This window comes from Lynx rufus, unplaced genomic scaffold (genome assembly GCF_022079265.1).
Source record: "Lynx rufus isolate CCGP_SWC_20201006 ecotype Redwood Valley unplaced genomic scaffold, mLynRuf1.p SCAF_13, whole genome shotgun sequence".
In the NCBI taxonomy this organism is placed as follows: Eukaryota; Metazoa; Chordata; class Mammalia; order Carnivora; family Felidae; genus Lynx; species Lynx rufus.
The window spans coordinates 24,189,124-24,207,800 of NW_025814827.1; the positions used below are offsets into that span (position 1 = coordinate 24,189,124).

General features: G+C 37.2%; 1 protein-coding gene across 2 annotated transcripts in view; it reads left to right on the forward strand.

Moving 5' to 3' along the window:
• DMXL2 (Dmx like 2) overlaps nucleotides 1-15,017 on the forward strand; it is a 157,920-nt gene extending 142,903 nt beyond the window's left edge. For both annotated transcript variants that reach the window (XM_047075109.1, XM_047075110.1), the window contains exons 32-44: nucleotides 174-375; nucleotides 1,451-1,568; nucleotides 5,051-5,113; nucleotides 5,915-6,001; nucleotides 6,084-6,205; nucleotides 7,333-7,471; nucleotides 8,130-8,190; nucleotides 8,324-8,451; nucleotides 8,957-9,034; nucleotides 10,691-10,782; nucleotides 11,434-11,486; nucleotides 12,707-12,924; nucleotides 13,601-15,017. In XM_047075109.1, the coding sequence (XP_046931065.1) occupies nucleotides 174-375; nucleotides 1,451-1,568; nucleotides 5,051-5,113; nucleotides 5,915-6,001; nucleotides 6,084-6,205; nucleotides 7,333-7,471; nucleotides 8,130-8,190; nucleotides 8,324-8,451; nucleotides 8,957-9,034; nucleotides 10,691-10,782; nucleotides 11,434-11,486; nucleotides 12,707-12,924; nucleotides 13,601-13,810 (1,571 nt within the window). In that variant the 3' untranslated portion in view covers nucleotides 13,811-15,017. The remainder of the gene's footprint in view (nucleotides 1-173; nucleotides 376-1,450; nucleotides 1,569-5,050; nucleotides 5,114-5,914; nucleotides 6,002-6,083; nucleotides 6,206-7,332; nucleotides 7,472-8,129; nucleotides 8,191-8,323; nucleotides 8,452-8,956; nucleotides 9,035-10,690; nucleotides 10,783-11,433; nucleotides 11,487-12,706; nucleotides 12,925-13,600) is intronic.
• The last annotated feature ends 3,660 nt before the right edge of the window (nucleotides 15,018-18,677 follow it).

Sequence of the window (18,677 nt, forward strand, 5' to 3'; positions counted from 1 at the left end):
GCTGGCCTTCTGTTTTGTTAAAAGCACTAAGAATCCAAATAGTATTAGATCAACATTTTCAGGTTTATTTGTATTTTCAGAGGTTTTGGCTCCAAAAATTTCAGAGTTTTTAAATATGTGGATGATGATCAACATTTTTATGAAAACAAGTTGGCATTTCTGTCCTCTTTTAGAATTGCCTGTAACATCACCATTAGGTATTGCTGTCATTAAAAACTTGGAGAACTGGGAACAGATATTGCAAGACAAAATGGATCAGTTTGAAGGTCCACCACCTAACTATATCAACACTTACCCAACTGACCTTTCAGTAGGAGCCGGACCAGCTATTCTTCGAAATAAAGCAATGCTAGAACCTGAAAATACTCCATTCAAGTAAGGATGCTTATTTTTTTTTAATTTTTTTTAACGTTTATTTATTTTTGAGACAGAGAGAGACAGAGCATGAACAGGGGAGGGGCAGAGATAGAGGGAGACACAGAATCCAAAACAGGCTCCAGTCTCTGAGCTGTCAGCACAGAGCCTGATACGGGGCTCGAACTCACAGACCGTGAGATCATGACCTGAGCCAAAGTCGGACACTTAACCGACTGAGCCACCCAGGCGCCCTCAAGTAAGGATGCTTATAATGCCCATGAAAATGTAGCCTGGTTTAACTTTTCTGGAAGGTAGTTTGGCAAAATATGCTTATATTATGTTTTTGTAAAAACATTCATAACTTTGAACCTACAGTTCTATTTCTAGCAATATATGTGAAGGAAAACATTAGAATAATCTGGATAGAAAACATTTTTCCCAGGATGACCAATAATTGAATAGATGTATTACTTTTGTAATCAGGAAAAAGCATTTATTATATTTTTGCCATTTTAAGAATTCATACAGAAATATTTTGGGATAATAATCTACATATACAAACAAGGTGCTACTTACATTTTGGCAATAATTTAATAGTAGATATATTAAGGTTTTTTATTGATGTTTTGGTCTTCTACCTGCCCTCCTGTCTGTCCTTTGGATAAGCAGCATACTTTTGTGAGGCACCTGTCCTGTGATTAAGAGTATCACTGATAAACTTGAAAAAACAGGCTTTTTAGCTTTGGGGGGGGTTGTTAAAAATGAACTCTGTGACTTTATATTCATTGGTGATGTTATATAACCAACAGAACCAACCTACAATATAATTTAAAAAGAGAATAATAGCTTCTTTGACTCTCAGCTCAACCTGTTCATTCAGAGAACCGTGTAATTAGAGAATTAATTGCCAGATAAAGGAGTATTTTTAGAAGAACTAAAAATTAAAAGAAAAAAATTATAAAACTTTGCTGAACTTAATGATGTATCTTCTTTGCAATAGATAATGGAGGGTTTTTTTTTTTTAAAGTTTCTGCAGATATGAAGCACATTTTCTACAGAATTAAATAAGATGTATTCCTTTTTTTTTTAATAGGTCCCGGGATTCTTCTGCACTTCCAGTCAAAAGACTCTGGCATTTTCTTGTGAAACAAGAAGTCCTTCAAGAGACATTTATTAGATATATCTTCACTAAGAAAAGAAAGCAGAGTGAGGTATTTTGGAAAAAAAAATTGTTTTGTAATTTTTGTTTAGTTTTAACTTTTTTAATGATTTACTTTTTGGTTGCAGCCTAATTATCTTTCATACATTATGGGTAATAGTTTACCTGACTACAGTGAATTTCTTCTATAAGATAAAATCTTAGACTTTTCATTTTATAACAATGAGATAACATAGGTCCCTTGGTAAATCACGTATAACCAAGTGAAAGTTGGTACTTCTTTGCAAGGCTTTCCGTTGGGCTTTTACAAATAATAAATATTGTGATGGATTATTTGGGTGATTTAATATATAAATGAGTGTACTCTCTGTTATGATTCTTTGAATATCATTTAACAGGAAATCTAACATAGCCCTTTAAAAGTATTTTGTTTATTTAGCATTTAGAAATGAACAGGATAGGGGCGCCTGGGTGGCGCAGTCGGTTAAGCATCCGACTTCAGCCAGGTCACGATCTCACGGTCCGTGAGTTCGAGCACCGCGTCAGGCTCTGGGCTGATGGCTCAGAGCCTGGAGCCTGTTTCCGATTCTGTGTCTCCCTCTCTCTCTGCCCCTCCCCCGTTCATGCTCTGTCTCTCTCTGTCCCAAAAATAAATAAACGTTGAAAAAAAAAATTAAAAAAAAAAAAAGAAATGAACAGGATAAACTTTGGAAACAAATTCAGGATAATTTTTGTGAAAGAGTATAAACTACAGAAATATGAATATGTGATGAAGGAAGTTTGCTTTTACAAAGTGATGCAGAAGTTCGACACTGCACAGTGATTTTTAAGCTGATTGTGAATTAGTAATTTAATGTCATACAGGGTTCAAGAAGAATCAGGAATTTGGGAGACTGGTACGTTAGAACTTAAAAATATCTCTTATAATAGAGGAGGGCACAGATCTGTTACACGAGCATATCAGTCCTTGTGGCTACTTCATGAGATAATGGGCAGCGTAGAGAGTGTACAGAGTAGAGTGTCAGATTAGATTAAAGATTTGGCAAACAAAATCTATGAGAAAAGAACAATGAATTATATTTCACTTAGAAAATTGAAAACTGAGAGGGACAGTTAATATGGCTCTGTTTTCCAAGGTAAAATAGAGAACCACATCTCCATTTGTTAGGGTTTGTTAGGGAAATCACAGATTTCATTCTCTTTCATTTAGTTGACTGTTGACAGTATTTCCTGTAGTGATGCTTCATCCAAATTTCATAAACTAAGAAATAGATTTAACATAAAAGATACCTGCTCAATTAGGACTCTGTTATTCACAGAAAGCCAGTATATTAAAGGATCAGTTTTTTGAGTATTTAGTTCTTCTAATTATTAAATGTAATGATTCCTTGAAAATGGAATATGTTTAATTATTCAGAAGGTTTGTAGCATGGTTTGGTTGGATTGTCAGAGCCTCAAGAGTTGTGGGAAATGAGGTGTCTAGGTTGCTTGAACCCTTAGTCTTGTCTTCAGGATCGGTTCTCTTAGGTTTCCTTCTTCTGTAACTAAGCCTCTCCCTCCTTCTGCCCCTTAGTCTCTCCTTTATATCCCTCAGTCTCTGTGTGGTTGGTATCAGCAGCCCCATATACTGTGTGTTCTCTTCAGATTTTCTACAAGCAGAGGGTCTCCATGAACAGCAAGGTGAAATTTCTTAAAATGCTCTGTAAGCATTGGTTGGCCCAAGGATGGGAAGTACATGGTAGGAGTTTGGTTGGGAGGAAGAATTTTTATCATGTACCCTTTTGTACCTTTTGGATTTCAAATTATTGTGTGGAATTACTATCTTGTTCAGTGCTGTCCAATAGAACTTTCTGTGATAATGGAAATCTATATCTTTTGTATACAATACAATAGTTATTAGGCACATACAGTTACTGAACACTTGCAATGTACCTAGTATGGGCGCCTGGGTGGCTCAGTTGGTTAGGCATCCAGCTCTTGATTTTGGCTCAGGTCATGATCTCACAGTTTGTGCGTTCGAGCCCTGTGTTGGGGTCTACACTGACAGCATAGAGCCTTCTTGGGATTCTCTCTCTCTCTCCCTCTCTGTCTTGCTCTCCTCTCCGTGTGTGCTCTCTCTCTCTTTCTCTCTCAAAATAGGTAAATACGCTTAAAAAAAAAGTAGCTAGTGTGACTTAATTTTGTTTAAATGGTCACATATGGTTAATGGCTACTGTTTTGAATAGCACAGATCTACTGAAAATTTGTTTTCAGTAAGGAAAAAATAGAAAAAAAGTGTTAAAGCTGTTAAGACAAAATAAAAACTGGTCACTAAGCTCAGAAATATGGAACATTTGTCAAAATTATCCATTCAGTAAGAGTGGATTATCTTTTTAAATTATTAAGTAGGATTGTAGTACTCATAAATTTGGTAAATTCAGTGAATTGATTAATTAGTCAAATTGAAAAACATCCTAAAAATTCTAAAATGTTGGCTCATTTTAAAAAATTACTTAGAAAATTCTCCTGAGAAATGCTGAAAGTTTAGGTATATTCATAAGAAGATATTTTTACTCATTGAATATGTTAAAGAAGAATAATATTCCACAAGACAGTTTTTGTGAAATCAGTAAATGTTGCAAAGTCCGCTATTTATGATTAAAGGCAAACAGGTTGTTCAGCAGTTTGGCTTATGTTGAGTGGGCCTTGCACATAGTTACCTTTCCGTCATTGTTCCTCTGTAGCATCCCTAGGCAGTCGCTGAAGGCGTGCACAGAATTTGGCCCTTTTGGTTGAAAGTGAAGCAATCACTTCAAGAAATATTAGGAGGGGTGTATTGCTATGATCAAACCTTCAGAGGTTTCCACAGAAGAGCAGAACTATTATTCTGACTGTAGCCATCCTTGATGACCCTGTCATCAACCAGGAGTAAGCTCTTTGTGTGATTTCTTTCCTGTGCGCCATTTTATCAAACATCTATTTACTTGTAAGGAGAAAATATCGTTTATAGTGAACAGTTGATGTGAATTTCAGTCCCTGACTACCCTTTAATGGATATATTTCTTATGAGTAAGAGTGAAATAATTATCAGTACTTTGAATCTGTGTTCAGAAATAGTGTTAATTTGTATTTGAAATAAACCTCTGTAGGCTAGGAATCTGTGCAGTGCATTTTCTCATACAAGAGAAAATGCATTTTCTCATACAAGAGGTTCCACAACCTCATACAAGCAGGTTTTATTTTTTAGACACTGCAGTTTAAATTAGAGCTTTAAGTTACATAACTGGCATACAAATAACTAATTTTTATTTTGAGACAGCTTTTGTGTATGTAATAGGCACATTAATTTTGCCTGTTTTGCTTTGTATTGTTTTCATCTGATGACATCACATTTTACTTAGTTTTTCTTTCTTGATTTTGTGCTTTTAAAAGGGAAGTTTACAAATTACCATCTTTAAGTTATGGAGTGACCATTTCAGTTTGAAATTTTTCATTCTCTTTATAATTTCATTTCATGCATGTGTTTTGTGTTTATGACGGTGTGGTGTTACTTAGTCTGTAGAAGAACGTGTGGAACAGGTCAGACAAAACTTCGTAGCAGAGGATTGCCACAGCAAGGTAGTGTTCCACGCTCTTGTATTTTTAGCTCATTCTTAAATTTCGAGGAGCTAACCTTCATCTCTAATACTAACCCGTTGGCTAGCCAGCTAATCGAAATACTCGTTGCTCCCATACATCTCAGTGGTGTAGGTTAGGAAACACTCCACCATGTCTGACTTGCTCTTCCTAAGCATTGGTTCTTCTCTTTCCTTCTTCCTGTTCCATCTTCACTTCTGTCCCCTTTTCCAGCCTGTTCTTAAACACGTGGTTATCTTATCTTTCCTCCTTGATCCTGCATCTTCTTTCCTTCTGTCACCTTTGACCCTAAGCCAGTGCACCTTCCTCTCATCAGTCTCCTTCATCCCTTTCTAACTGTTCTTCCCAACTTGTCCTTCTTCCTGTCTTATTACTCTCTTTTAAAATGTTTAATTTCTTACGTGACTTGTTTGTCTTACTGTCTTTTTCTTCCACCCTGTGCCTCTTACTGCATACAAATTTTTACTGCAGTGTCCGCACACTTTTGGAAGAGATGCACCCGGCACGTTGTTGTTACAAATACTAATAAAAACTTACTAGTTATCTTTCATGACAGTTAGTATCCTGTCATCATAATGGAAATCTTTATAGTCAGGATGATTACAGGACATCAGAATTTAAGCTAATTCCAAAGTTAATTCTCAACATACTAAAATTACTGGTACCTTTTTTCTTGCTTCTGCTGCTGCTACACTTTCTTCTTATCCTTCTTTTAATTCTGTGGAATGTGTGTGTGTCTTGCATGGAGCTACACAACAACTAACTGCCGGTAACGTTTTGCAGGTTGAAGCTGATCTGGGCTATCCGGGTGGAAAGGCGAAAATCATTCATAAGGAATCAGATATGATCATGGCATTTTCCATTAATAAGGTAAAAGCTTTAGTCATTGTAAAGATTGTGCCATTATTTTAGTGAAGTCACTTAAATTATTGACTCTGCCTTTGCTTTATAGGCAAACTGTAACGAAATTGTCTTGGCTTCAACACATGATGTACAAGAACTTGATGTTACTTCTCTGCTGGCCTGTCAGTCGTATATATGGATTGGAGAAGAATATGACAGAGAATCCAAAAGGTTAGTCTGCCTTGTGTAGTCCATTTTAAACGTAGTATTCTTAAAAAAGAACCCATTAAATGGTTATGCAGATTTGAATTATCTTGAAAAGTATATATATCTCTTTATTTGGGTAGGAAACCAATATAATTGGTTTAGGTGCCAATGAAAGGCTCTTCTTAAATCAGTGAACAAATTACTCATACTTCTGCCATTCCACACGGAACTATTCATAGTGTTTGACTCAGAATAATCCCCAACACCAAAGCCTAATGCCAATAATACAACATTGACATTTAACCCTAACAAAGAAATGTCAGGAATTACACAGTATTCAGCGAATTCAGTTGGTTTGGATAATTAAAACAAAAAGCAGAATATACCAATATGTTAATAAGACTGATTGATAGGTCACATTTAGTGGTAAATTTCATCATTCCTTCTTGATTATCACCTTACAGGCGTACCTTTTTTACAGATGAAGATGTAGACAAGTTCATTTTTCAGTAACGCTGTGGATACTGCACCAAGAGTGTTTTGCAACACTTTCCTATTTTGGGGTTTCTCCTCCACATTCGCCCTCCCTCTTGCTTTTCTCCACACTCTTGGACATTTTATGTGCTTGGGAATGGTGCCATCATCACCTCTCTCCTTGTTCTGCAGGGTTCTGTTTTCGTAGGATATAATATTACTAGGTCTCAGTATCATACTGTCAGAGTTGATGTAACCATGTAATATGATATAGTCCATCATAAAAATTACTGTAACATTTTTATGTGATGATTACCAGTACTTGAAGAAGCCTTTAAACTCAGATTTCTTTAAAATGTATGAGTTTGATACATGGGATATCTATATTTGAAGAGACCTTATAATCTTTTTCTATACATGATAAAAATAATATTTGTGTTAAATTCTTCAGAGAAAACATTTGTTCCATCTTGTGTGCAGTAAAATATTTTGTCTCAAGGGGAAAAGTTAACATATACTAAAATTGCCTCTGATTAGAAACTATATCTAAGTTTTCCTTATGGATATTTATTCATTTTTTAAAAAGTAAAGACTGTCCTGTGGATACATAAGAAGCTGTGTAATTGGAATGTGTGTTAAGAGAACACTTCGTAGTAACACACGCATGTTGTTCACAGTTCAGATGATATTGATTACCGTGGTTCCACTACAACTCTTTACCAGCCCAGTGCCACATCCTATTCAGCAAGTCAGGTGCACCCACCTTCCTCTCTGCCGTGGCTGGGCAGTGGGCAGACGAGCACGGGAGCTAGTGTGGTATGTTACTTACGATTCAGTGTGGTTTCTGGGTGTGGACTCACTCCAGAATAAGTGGAAGTCACTCTGACTCAGGGACGATCCTCAAGATGAGGGCAATGACTAGTTAGCACCCCATAACTAATAATGTTAGTTAGCTAACATACTGTGACTTTCTGTCAGGAGCATGCTTTTCCTCACAACAACCCTAGGTGGTAGGTGACAGTATTATCTCCCATTGTATAGATGGGCAAACTGAGAGGTGCAAAGTGGTAAAGCAGAGACAAAGAGGAGTTGTGTCTACTCTATTTGAAAAATGCATCTATAACGTTGTTAGTCACTGTGGTTGAAGGGATCCCATTCTCATGTTCTATTCTGACGAGTCTGGAGAGACTCCTGATTGTCCTCAGGGAGAGCACTTGGAGGAGAGTTCCCTTTATTCTAGATGAAGCCGCTTGGTATCCACATGGTCCATACGGGCCAGGGCTGTGCCAGTACGTGACTGCTGCTGCAGCCTTCAGACAGGTATCATGTGTTCAGTGGTTCAGAACACCCACAACAGGGTATATGTTAGTAATATTCCAGTTGTAAGAGAATAAAGGCTATGAGAATTAGAGTTGGCCTTCCCCTCTCTTCTGCAATGCACTAAATGAATTTGGTTTTTTATCTTCTTTTAAAGCTTATGAAAAGGAATCTCCATAACGTTAAGAGAATGACGTCCCACCCAGTCCATCAGTACTGTAAGTATTTTATTTATGATCCAAAGGATTACAAATGGCCTCTGTCATTTTGAAGTTCATTTATAGAATGGAAAATATTGGAACTCTTTAGCTTTTTCATTTTTTATTTTCTGCTTTTCCTTTCGTGTTTTAGATCTTACAGGTGCTCAGGATGGCAGTGTACGAATGTTTGAATGGACACGACCTCAGCAACTTGTCTGTTTCCGCCAAGCTGGCAATGCAAGAGTTACCAGATTATATTTTAATTCACAAGGCAACAAGGTTGGTTTGGGGGTGGGGTGGGGGTTACTGCACACTTCATCTGAAAAAGGTATTTATGAGGAGATGTTTAGTAAAACTACATCTAAAAACCAATTCAGTGACCCTGGGTTTAAGCTAGGCAGATGGTTTATTGGTGTCTGTTTATATGCCCCCTTGGCTCCCAGTAAAGCACAGATCTTCAGGTTGTTTTATGGATCAATCATCTACCTAAAGATATTAAATACTCTGGAAGGTAAAGAACCCTATTTCTGTTGAGTGTGTTGGTGGTACCTAATAAAAGCACCTGAAATCTTCCAGTTTCTTACTAAAGGAAAACAAAAAAATAGGTATGGAAGAGCACTTAAAAGGTTTCAGGGTATTTTTAGTGCTTAGCTTTCCTGGGACCTACACTATAGAAATAGGTGCAGGCAGAATGTTAAGTGAGATTTCAGTGACTCTCAATCAATAATTTTGCCTTCGATATGTTTATAAGAAGCTGTGTTTAATATTTGTGCCATTCTTACAGTGTGGTGTTGCAGATGGAGAGGGTTTTCTGAGTATCTGGCAAGTAAACCAAACTGCATCAAATCCTAAACCTTACATGGTAAGTATCACTCAGCATTCCCAGAGCATGTCCAGAAGCTGCTTATTTATCAAGTGTCTGTTTAAGACACTAAATCTCATTGGAGATTCACTCATTGGATCTATTGAAAAAGGGACACCTCTGCCCAGCAGCACAGCACCCATTATTTGCCCTAGTTTTAGACCGAAATGACTAAAAAGCAAAAAAGCTTCCTTTTCAGAACTTGAAGGATGACCACTGTATTTGAAAATGTTGAGAGGCTTCCCTATAAGTGTTTCTACTTTTTTGAAAACTCTTAACTTCTTGATAGATTTAAAAAAAAAAAATTTAAGTGTTTATTTTTGAGAGAGAGAGAGAGAGCGAGCACAAGTGGAAAAGGGGTAGAGAGAGGGAGACGCAGAATCCGAAGCAGGATCCAGGCTCTGGGCTGTCAGCACAGAGCCCAACGCAGGGCTCGAACCCACGAACTGTGAGATCATGACCTGAGCCAAAGTTGGATACCCCACCGACTGAGCCACCCAGGCACACCCTTTCTTGATATATTTTTAATATAGTACCTAAAGTGAATCACTACCCAATTCTGACAGGTTTCATGTATTCTAGTTTGCTCCAGAATTTTTCTTACTACATTATAAATTAACCAATCCCAGTGGGCCACTTCACTCATTAATCCAAATCATATTAAAACATTTGATGATGTAGATAAGCCTATCTTCACTTGGTGGGGGCTCAGTTGGGGTAGGAAGGCTGGAGGGTAATGCTATCCTGCACAGAACTTCTTCTGCACAACTTCATGTATGTTAATTTTCTTTTCTAGACTATATATGTGTGTTCTTAATTATGTATATGAGACAAGATATTTCTCTTAAATTAGTGCCCTGTAGACTGTCATAAAGTTTTTACAGAAACGAAAGTGTTCTTGAATCTGTCCTCTTACCTTCACTCACATCTATATCATGATCATTCCAAACAGAAGAATGTTTTTTAAAATACCTGGACACCCTCCTGAGTCTTCACCTCCAGGTTTCTATTCATTCACCTGATCCAACAAGAAAAGTCATGCCTTGGCTCAGTAAATGGTTTCCCACATACTGGAACATCCTTAAGAGCGGTTTTGGGCAGCCTTAAGGCTATAGATTATTTGCAGGACATTTGACCTTGTTTTTATTACTGCTAAAATCTTCACAGGGAAGGGAAGATGAGGGCAGGGAGCACAGAGATGGTAAGGAAGATGGATGCTTGCATTTAAGTTATGAAGTTAATTTGACTTGAGTTCCTCACAGTGTAGTGTAAGACTAGATGGGCAGGTGGGAGTGTCCCTCTTTGGGCTATTGTTGTTTATTATGATTTATATTATTATGTAAAGTTTATTAAATGTATTTGAGATCATTAGCAAAAATTGTTAAATGGCTTGGTTAAGTTCATCCTATTACTTTGTTAGATAATCTATCAAAACAACCTTTACTTGCATATTATTACCCACTCTTCCAGTTTTAAAGTATCACTGGATATTAGTGAAGAATACGCCAATAATAGCTAATCTGCTTATCACTTTATTCTAGATTTTTAAAACCTGTTTTTTGTGCATGCATATACTGCTAGCAGAACTCTGTGTTTGTGCTGTACCAGATTTTACTGGATTTTTAGGTAACATCATTTGCACTTTATTTTTCATAGAATTGGCAGTGCCACAGTAAAGCCACAAGCGACTTTGCATTTATTACCTCTTCAAGTCTAGTTGCCACATCTGGACAGTCCAATGATAACAGGTAGGTTGACAGAAGCATAAATAATCACATTTTTAAGCAGAAAGGTATTCTTGCTACCAAGTATGGATTTTTTTACTTAGGAGTTTTTGCACCTCTGGATAAAAAACTTGGTTACATAATTCTTAGTAGTTTTCCTTACCCAAAAGAGAAAAACAATGTAGGTTATCAACAAGTATATGTAATTATGTTAAAGTTTTTGTGTTTTTTTTTTTGCGCTATTAATTGTCAGCTTCTTGAGACACTGTAGCCACCATACTCTGTACTTTTTTTGACCTGACATCATGTTCGTTGGTGATACTTCCATGAGTAAACACCTCATTTCCCTGTGGTGGTTACCCCTGGGGGTACAGAAGCATCCCCTCTCCTCAGGAAATCATGTCTCCATTTCCCTGGAGTGGTAATGGAAAAGAGATGGGCTTGAGGGATGAGATGGCAGAGACAGGTGGGGCCTTGTGAGACACAACTGTGTGGTTTGAACAGGATAAACTCGTACAAGAGCTACATCCCCAGCTTTTATCCTGATCCTACTTGAGAATCATTGCTTTATAAATCTGAGTGAACAAAAAAGATAGTAAGATGCAATACGTAAAAATATTTGACTTGAAGACAATAACAAAAGCACCTCAAAAATTATTGTTTTCTCTCTATAAGAAATGTATGCCTCTGGGACACATTGGTATCACCTGGAAACAGCCTCATTCATGGTAAGTGAGTTAAGATCTATGATTTTTAATACCCTATGAAGGAATGCTTTCCTGGTTTTATTCTAGCCAGTGAGTGTTTATTCAAGGATGTAAATGAGTGGCTATCTTGCTGAGGTAAAGATCCAACTAGCATAGAATAGCGTTCGTTTTTTTTACATTTCAAAATATGAAGATTGGTTCTGCTAACGAGGCTTTTTAAGAATTAGTTGCAAAGTATTTGAGCTCAATAGAAAGGAGATATGCTAAAGAATTACCTAACAATAAAGTAAGAACAAGAAATATAAACAGTGCTATTTAAATATTCCTTTGGGGTGCCTGGGTGGTTCAGTCAATTAAGCATCCAACTCTTGATTTCAGCTCAGGTCCTGACCTCAGGGTCATAAGATGGAGCCCTGCATTGGGCTTCATGCTGAGTGTGGAGCCTGCTTGGGACTCTGTCTCTCCCTCTTTCTCTCTGCCCTTTCCTCACTCTCTTTCAAGATAAATAAGCATTTAAAAAGTTTTTTTAATACTATTTCTTTTAAGGCAGTTTTTCCGATTGGAAAAGATACCCTTTTCTTTCTGTTGAAAGAAGGCTCCATGCTCCAATACATTTGGGTTAAACAAAGCTAGATGGATTCTTTTACAGAAAGATTTCTCAGTCTTGTATTATACATACTGATACACGTTCTGAAAATATAGTTATTTCTCAGTTTTGATGGCAATTTTTTTCTGTGAATAATTAATAGCTTTTAAAGATTTGCCCCATATTGGTAGAAGGCTTTAGTTATATTAAAATGCAGAATGCTGGGAAAGGTAACTCTTTCCCTATAGCTGGTCATTTTCACACTGCTGTAGTTGAGTTTGTTACTTACCATACAAGCTGTATGGGCAGGAACTAGGATAGTGTAAATACTCATTGTGGTGGGGATTAATGTGGTGGCTGAGTGTGTCATTGGGAAGCTTGGTCTCCTCTGCACTTTGGCTGCTATAGGCTTCTTACAAGGCAGCATAACTTAGTGTGGGCTTAAGGTTTAAGCTTCCTGCAGGTGTTTTCATATTGAGATTATGGGTAAGGATGTTTTTTCTGTCAGTGCTTGGAATCTTTTTTTTAATACTTGGATCATGATTACACAAATTGAAATTAAAAACTGGTAATTTCTGTATTATTTAAATGTGCATTCAAACATTACCAGAATTGCAAGATTATTTGGGAAAGACTCAGTATTTTTCTTCTTCAGGTTTCACATGCCATGATCACGGTGCCACCGTACTCCAGTACGCGCCAAAACAGCAGCTCCTCATCTCCGGTGGTCGGAAAGGCTATGTCTGCATTTTTGACATCAGGCAAAGACAGCTACTTCACACGTTCCAGGCGCATGACTCCGCTATTAAGGCTCTGGCCCTGGCTCCCTGTGAGGAGTATTTCACTACAGGCTCAGCAGAAGGGAACATAAAGGTGAGTCATTATAAAAAGTTGGAACATGCTAAGTGTTATCTGTATCTGCTGCAAAGACTGGGGAAAAAATGACCCCACTGCACTCTTTGAAATGTGGCCGTAAAGTAAGGCTTTGTGAGATAGTGAAGGCCTCTTGACACCCTTCCTCCCTTAGTACTATGTGGTTCTTTCTAGCTTAAGAAGCTTTAAAGAACTCTGTTTTGAATTAAGAGTTGTTAGTACATAGAATTTTTTGTAACATTATTTTGGCTCCTCAGGACCTCCTGTCTCCCCTCTTCTGCCTCCTAGTACCTTACTCTGTTGTGTATAGTTGAGTTGAGGTGAGGTTTCTGAAAAGGGAGATGGTAAGGTTCTACTTATAATGCCCCAGGGCTTCCCTTGACATTAGCAATGTATCTAATTCGCTTAAATATTTAATTGAATTAGAGATGGAGGTATATGTGGTTAATATGAAACTATAAGAGGGTGTGAAGAAGAGACAGTGAAATGTAACAATAGTAAATGAATCATGTGAATGGCATCAATCAGGTAAGCCTTTAGGAAGGTGGGGTGGGGGGTGGGTACTGGGAAGTTGGGCCAGTTCAGGGCAACAGAAATGAAGGGCATGTTTCTGCTTTTGGTCTCTTTCTGTTTTTTAAAGACTTACACTTTGTGTTTTCACTTTCTTCTCAATTAGGTTTGGAGATTGACAGGCCATGGCCTGATTCATTCATTCAAAAATGAGCATGCGAAGCAGTCCATATTCAGAAACCTTGGGGCTGGGGTCATGCAGATTGACATCATCCCTGGCAACCGGATCTTCTCCTGTGGGGCAGATGGCACGCTCAAAACAAGGGTTTTGCCCAATGCTTTTAACATCCCTAACAGAATTCTTGACATTCTATAGACTTAAAGATTGGGGCTTTATTTTTATAAACACTTCAGTTAAAAAATACTCTATTAATAGGCATTTCTGCTTTCCAAGCAGCTGTTAACACCTTGAAAACAATACAGAGAATCTCTGTAGAATTGGGAACTGATCAAGCTGAGTGTTGCCCATACAGGTTGGTAGAATGACTGTGCATGTACCTTGTCATCATGCTGACATACTTAAAAACAAAAACAAAACCTAGTGTTGTACGAAGGGTAGCTATTCTTTACAGCATTTAGCAAACCTGATTCAGAAAACATCTGAGGTTAGAAGTTAGCATATTAGTAATTTACAACAACAGGAAGGACCTTCATACCAAATTGAGGAAAGAAATGTTGCTGATTCAGGTTTTCCTTTCTTGTCTTCCCACTGATGGAAGCATGCCTGCAGCTCCTGCGTTGAATGAAGGATAGTCACAAGGTGTTAGAAAGTCTAGATCACCAGAAACACTTTCTGAGCTGTGGAGCAGTGTGCAGTGACTAGTTCTCTGCTGGGAGAGGTCATTTCCATTCTTTACTGCTGATTATTTTTCCTGTTAGTGTTTATACTGAGCTAGTACTGTAACTTGCAAATGAGTGCAAATTTAAATGCAATGTTTTCCTCACAATTTGCACACTCACATTTTTTGGACTGCTCGTTTTTCTATTTAAATATTTGCCTTCATGTTAGGAATGTAATACTTGTGACCATGACATATTTGTAGTTGACCTAACATACCAGTTTAGTACTTTTTCTTTCAGGGTTAAACCCCCACAACATTTAAGGCTATGTTGAAACTACACCAATAGAGCATTTCATATCATAATTTGAATGAATGTTAGGCTTTTTGTGGCCAGTTAATAGTTGATGAGATTGGTGATATTATTTATTACCACAGCCTATTGTATAAACTATGCAGAGTTAAATATTATTTGCTTATAAATTATTAGCCAGTGTCCTATTTTGATGTACCTCCTTGGTTATGACCAAAAAATGTTCTTGAGATACTGAAACCAATGTCTGTGTGTTTAAATGTTTACCAGCAAATTGTCTCATCATGTTAATGAGAATGTTAAATGCCTGTGTGGTAAATAGTAAAATTTAATGGCATAAAAGCACCTTTCTCTGAAGGCGATGTGATGTTCAGGCTGTGAAATACATATGTAAAAGAAAAATAAATGTTATTTGTTAGAGTTTTACCTTAGTTTGGTCTGGAATTCTTTAATATTTTTAACTACTTGAGATCATTTTAAATTTGATCAAATATTTCAGTAGAGTTTGTAAGCTACTAGGCAGTTCATTTATGCACAGATATTTACTGAGTACTTTCTAGATCAGAAGCCATTCTAGGAAATGGGACACACCCATGAGCCAGACGGCACTCAGCAATGGCATTTAGTGGGGTAAGAACTAACGTCACTGTACCTTCTCTTCATTTATTGAATTACATGTGGAGTTTGGTGAGGACACTGGTGAAGGAGCTAAGTCAGGAGCAGTGCTGTGTGGAGAAGGTGGACGTCTGAGTACACAGAAATGCAAATTGGGCAGAAACCGCACATCTATGCATACGCTTCCCACAATTTAGTACCCAGTAACCTGAGCATGTTGCATCCCCTCCATTTTTGTCTGTTCTAACATAGGACCAGCTGATTCAGTCAGTCTGAACTGAGATTCAGACTTCTCAGTGGCTGCCACTATTTGCTGGAAAGACTAACCTTTCTCTACTGAATTGTCAAAGGTTAGCTGACTGCATTTTGTAGACCCACTTCTGGACTCTGTCCTACTGATCTATTTGTCTCTTCTTTTGCCAGTACCATACTGTCTTGATTAACTTTATAGTAAATCTTGAAGCATTTTCTGCACCTATTGATTGATTTTTCTTCTTTAGCCTATTGATAGGGTAGATTACATTAATTGATTTTTGAATATTGAACCGGTTTTACAAAACTAGAGTTAATCTCAGTCATGGTTTCTAATTCTTTATATGCGTTTCTGTATCCAGAAACGCATATAGAGTGAAGATAAACAAATGGAAAGCTAGTCTGTGCTCATGGATTGGAAGGACAAATATTAAAATGCTCATACTGCTCAAAGCAATCTATAGATTCAGTGCAATTCTTATCAAAATACCAATAGTATTTTTCAAAGAACTAGAAGAAATAATTATAAAATTTGTTTGGAACCACACACACACATACACACACGCACACCCAAATAGCTAAAGAAGTCTTGAAAAAGAAGAGCAAAGCTGGAGGTATCATAATTCCAGATTTCAAGATATACCAGAGAGCTGTAGCAAACCAGTGTGGTACTGACACAAAAAAAGATGCATACACTGTTGGAACAGAATAGAGAGCACAGAAATAAATCCATGAGTATTTGGTTAAGTAACCTATGACAAAGGCGATAACAATATGCAATGCAAAGATAGTCTCTTCAACAAATGTGTTGGGAAAACTTGACAGCCACTGCAAAATAATGAAACTGGATCACTTTCTTACACTATACATAAAAATAAGCTTGACAGGGATTAAAGATGTAAATGTGAGACCTGAATACTCTAGAAGACAGCATAGGAAGTAGTTTCTCTGACATTGGACATAGTAACATTTTTCTAGATCGGTCTCCAGAGGTGGGGGAAACAAAAGCAAAAATAAACTACTGGGACCTCATCAAAATAAAAAGCTGCTGTACAGCAAAGGAAATGATCAACAAAAAAAGGGAACCTACTGAATGAGAAGATATTTGCAAATGACATATCTAATAAAGGGTTTGTATCCAGATATACGAAGACCTCCTACAACTCAACACCCAAAAAACAAATAATTAAAAAATGGGCAGAGATAAGAACAGACATTTCTCCAGATATCTAGATGGCCAACAGACACATGAAAAGATGCTCAACATCACTAATCGTCAAGGAAATACAAATCAAAAGTGCAATGAGATATCACCTCACACCTATCAGAATGGATAAAATTGAAAACACAAGAAACAACAAATGTTGACAAGGATTTGGAAAAAAAGGAACCCTTATACACCATTGATAGGAATGCAAACTGGTACAGCTTCTGTGGAAAACACAATGGATGTTCCTCGAAAATTAAAAACAGAATGACCATAAGACCCAGTAATTCCACTCCTGGGTATTTACCCAAAGAATACAAAAATGCTAATTCAAAAGGGTATATGCACCCCTATGTTATTGTAGCATTATTTATAATAACCAAATTACAGAAAGCAACACAGGTGTCCATCAAGAGCTGAATGGGCAAAGAAGATTGGTACACACACACACACACACACAGGAATATTAGTCACAAGAAAAATGAAATCTTTCCATTTCCAATAACATGGATGAATCTAGAGGGTATTATGCTAAGTGAAATAAGTCACAGAAAGACAGTAAATACCCTAAGATTTTATTCGTATGTGGAATTTAACAAAACAAATGATCCAAAAAAAGGAGGACAAGATCCTCCCCCACCTAGGTTCTTAAATGTATAGAGTTGGTGGTTACCAGAGGGGAGGTGGGGGAGAGGATAGGTGAAATAGATGAAGGGGATTAAAAGTACACTTATCTTGATGAGCACTGAGTAATGTATACAATTTTGAATCACTATATTATATACCTGAAATATAACACTATGTTCATTATACTGGAATTACAATTGTTAAAGAACAAATTCAGCCAAATCAACTGCACAGAGGGAAGCTTTTCCAAAACCTTTTTCAGGAATAAAGTACTCGGTCACTTGGTGTTAATCTAGAGGCATTATGACTTTAGATGGTTGATAATAAAAAATTACAGTATGTTGTTAAAAAAAAATTTACTGAGAGTACATTAAAGACTTGAAAGTGAGACCAGAAACCGTAAAACTCATAGATGAAAACACAGGGGTTAAGGTTCTAGTCACTGGTTATGGCAATGGGTTTTGGTTGTGACACCAAAAGCAAGGGCAGAAAAGGCAAAACTAAACAAGTGGGACTCCATCAAATTGAAAAGCTTCTGTAAAGCTAAGGACATTATCAACAAAATGAAAAGGCCAGATATACAAGGGGAGAAACTATTTGTAAAGCATGTATCTGATGAGGTGAATATCCACAATATATAAAGATAGCAACAAAAGTGTGATTAAATATGGGCAGAGGATCTCAACAGACATTTGCCAAAGAAGTCATATGGAGGGCCAAGAGTTAAATGCTCAATATCACTCCTCATCAGCAAAATGCAAATCAAAACCACAATGACATGTCTCACAACTGCTCCCTGGCTATCATCAAGAAGCCAAGACATTAGTGTTGGTGAGGATGTAGAGAAGGGTGAGCCCTTGAATGCCCTTGGTGGCAATGTAAATTGACACAGCCACTATGGAAGACAGAATGGAGATTCCTCAAAACATTAAAAATAGAACTACCATGTGATCCTGCAACTCTGCTTCTGAGTATCCAAAGAAAATAAAAACACTAACTTGAGAAGACACATGCACCCCCATGCTTACTGCAGCATACTTACAATAGGCAAGGTATGGAAACAACAGAAGTGTCCACAGGTGGATGAATGGATAGAGAAAATGGGGTATATATGTACACAATGGGATCATGTGTACATAAACAAGAAGGCTTATTTGCAACAACACAGATGGACCTTGGGAATATTGTGCCCAGTGGAATGAATCAGACTGATCTCACTTACTGAGAAAAAAAAAAAAAACAACCAAGAAACAAACTCAAAAACCAAACTGAGTTCATAGATCTAGAGAAAAATTTGGTGGTTTCCAGAGGCAGGGAAAAGTGGGAGGTAGATGAGTGGGTGACTAAGGTTAAAAAGCACCAACTCCCAGCTTTAGGAAAAACAAAAAGT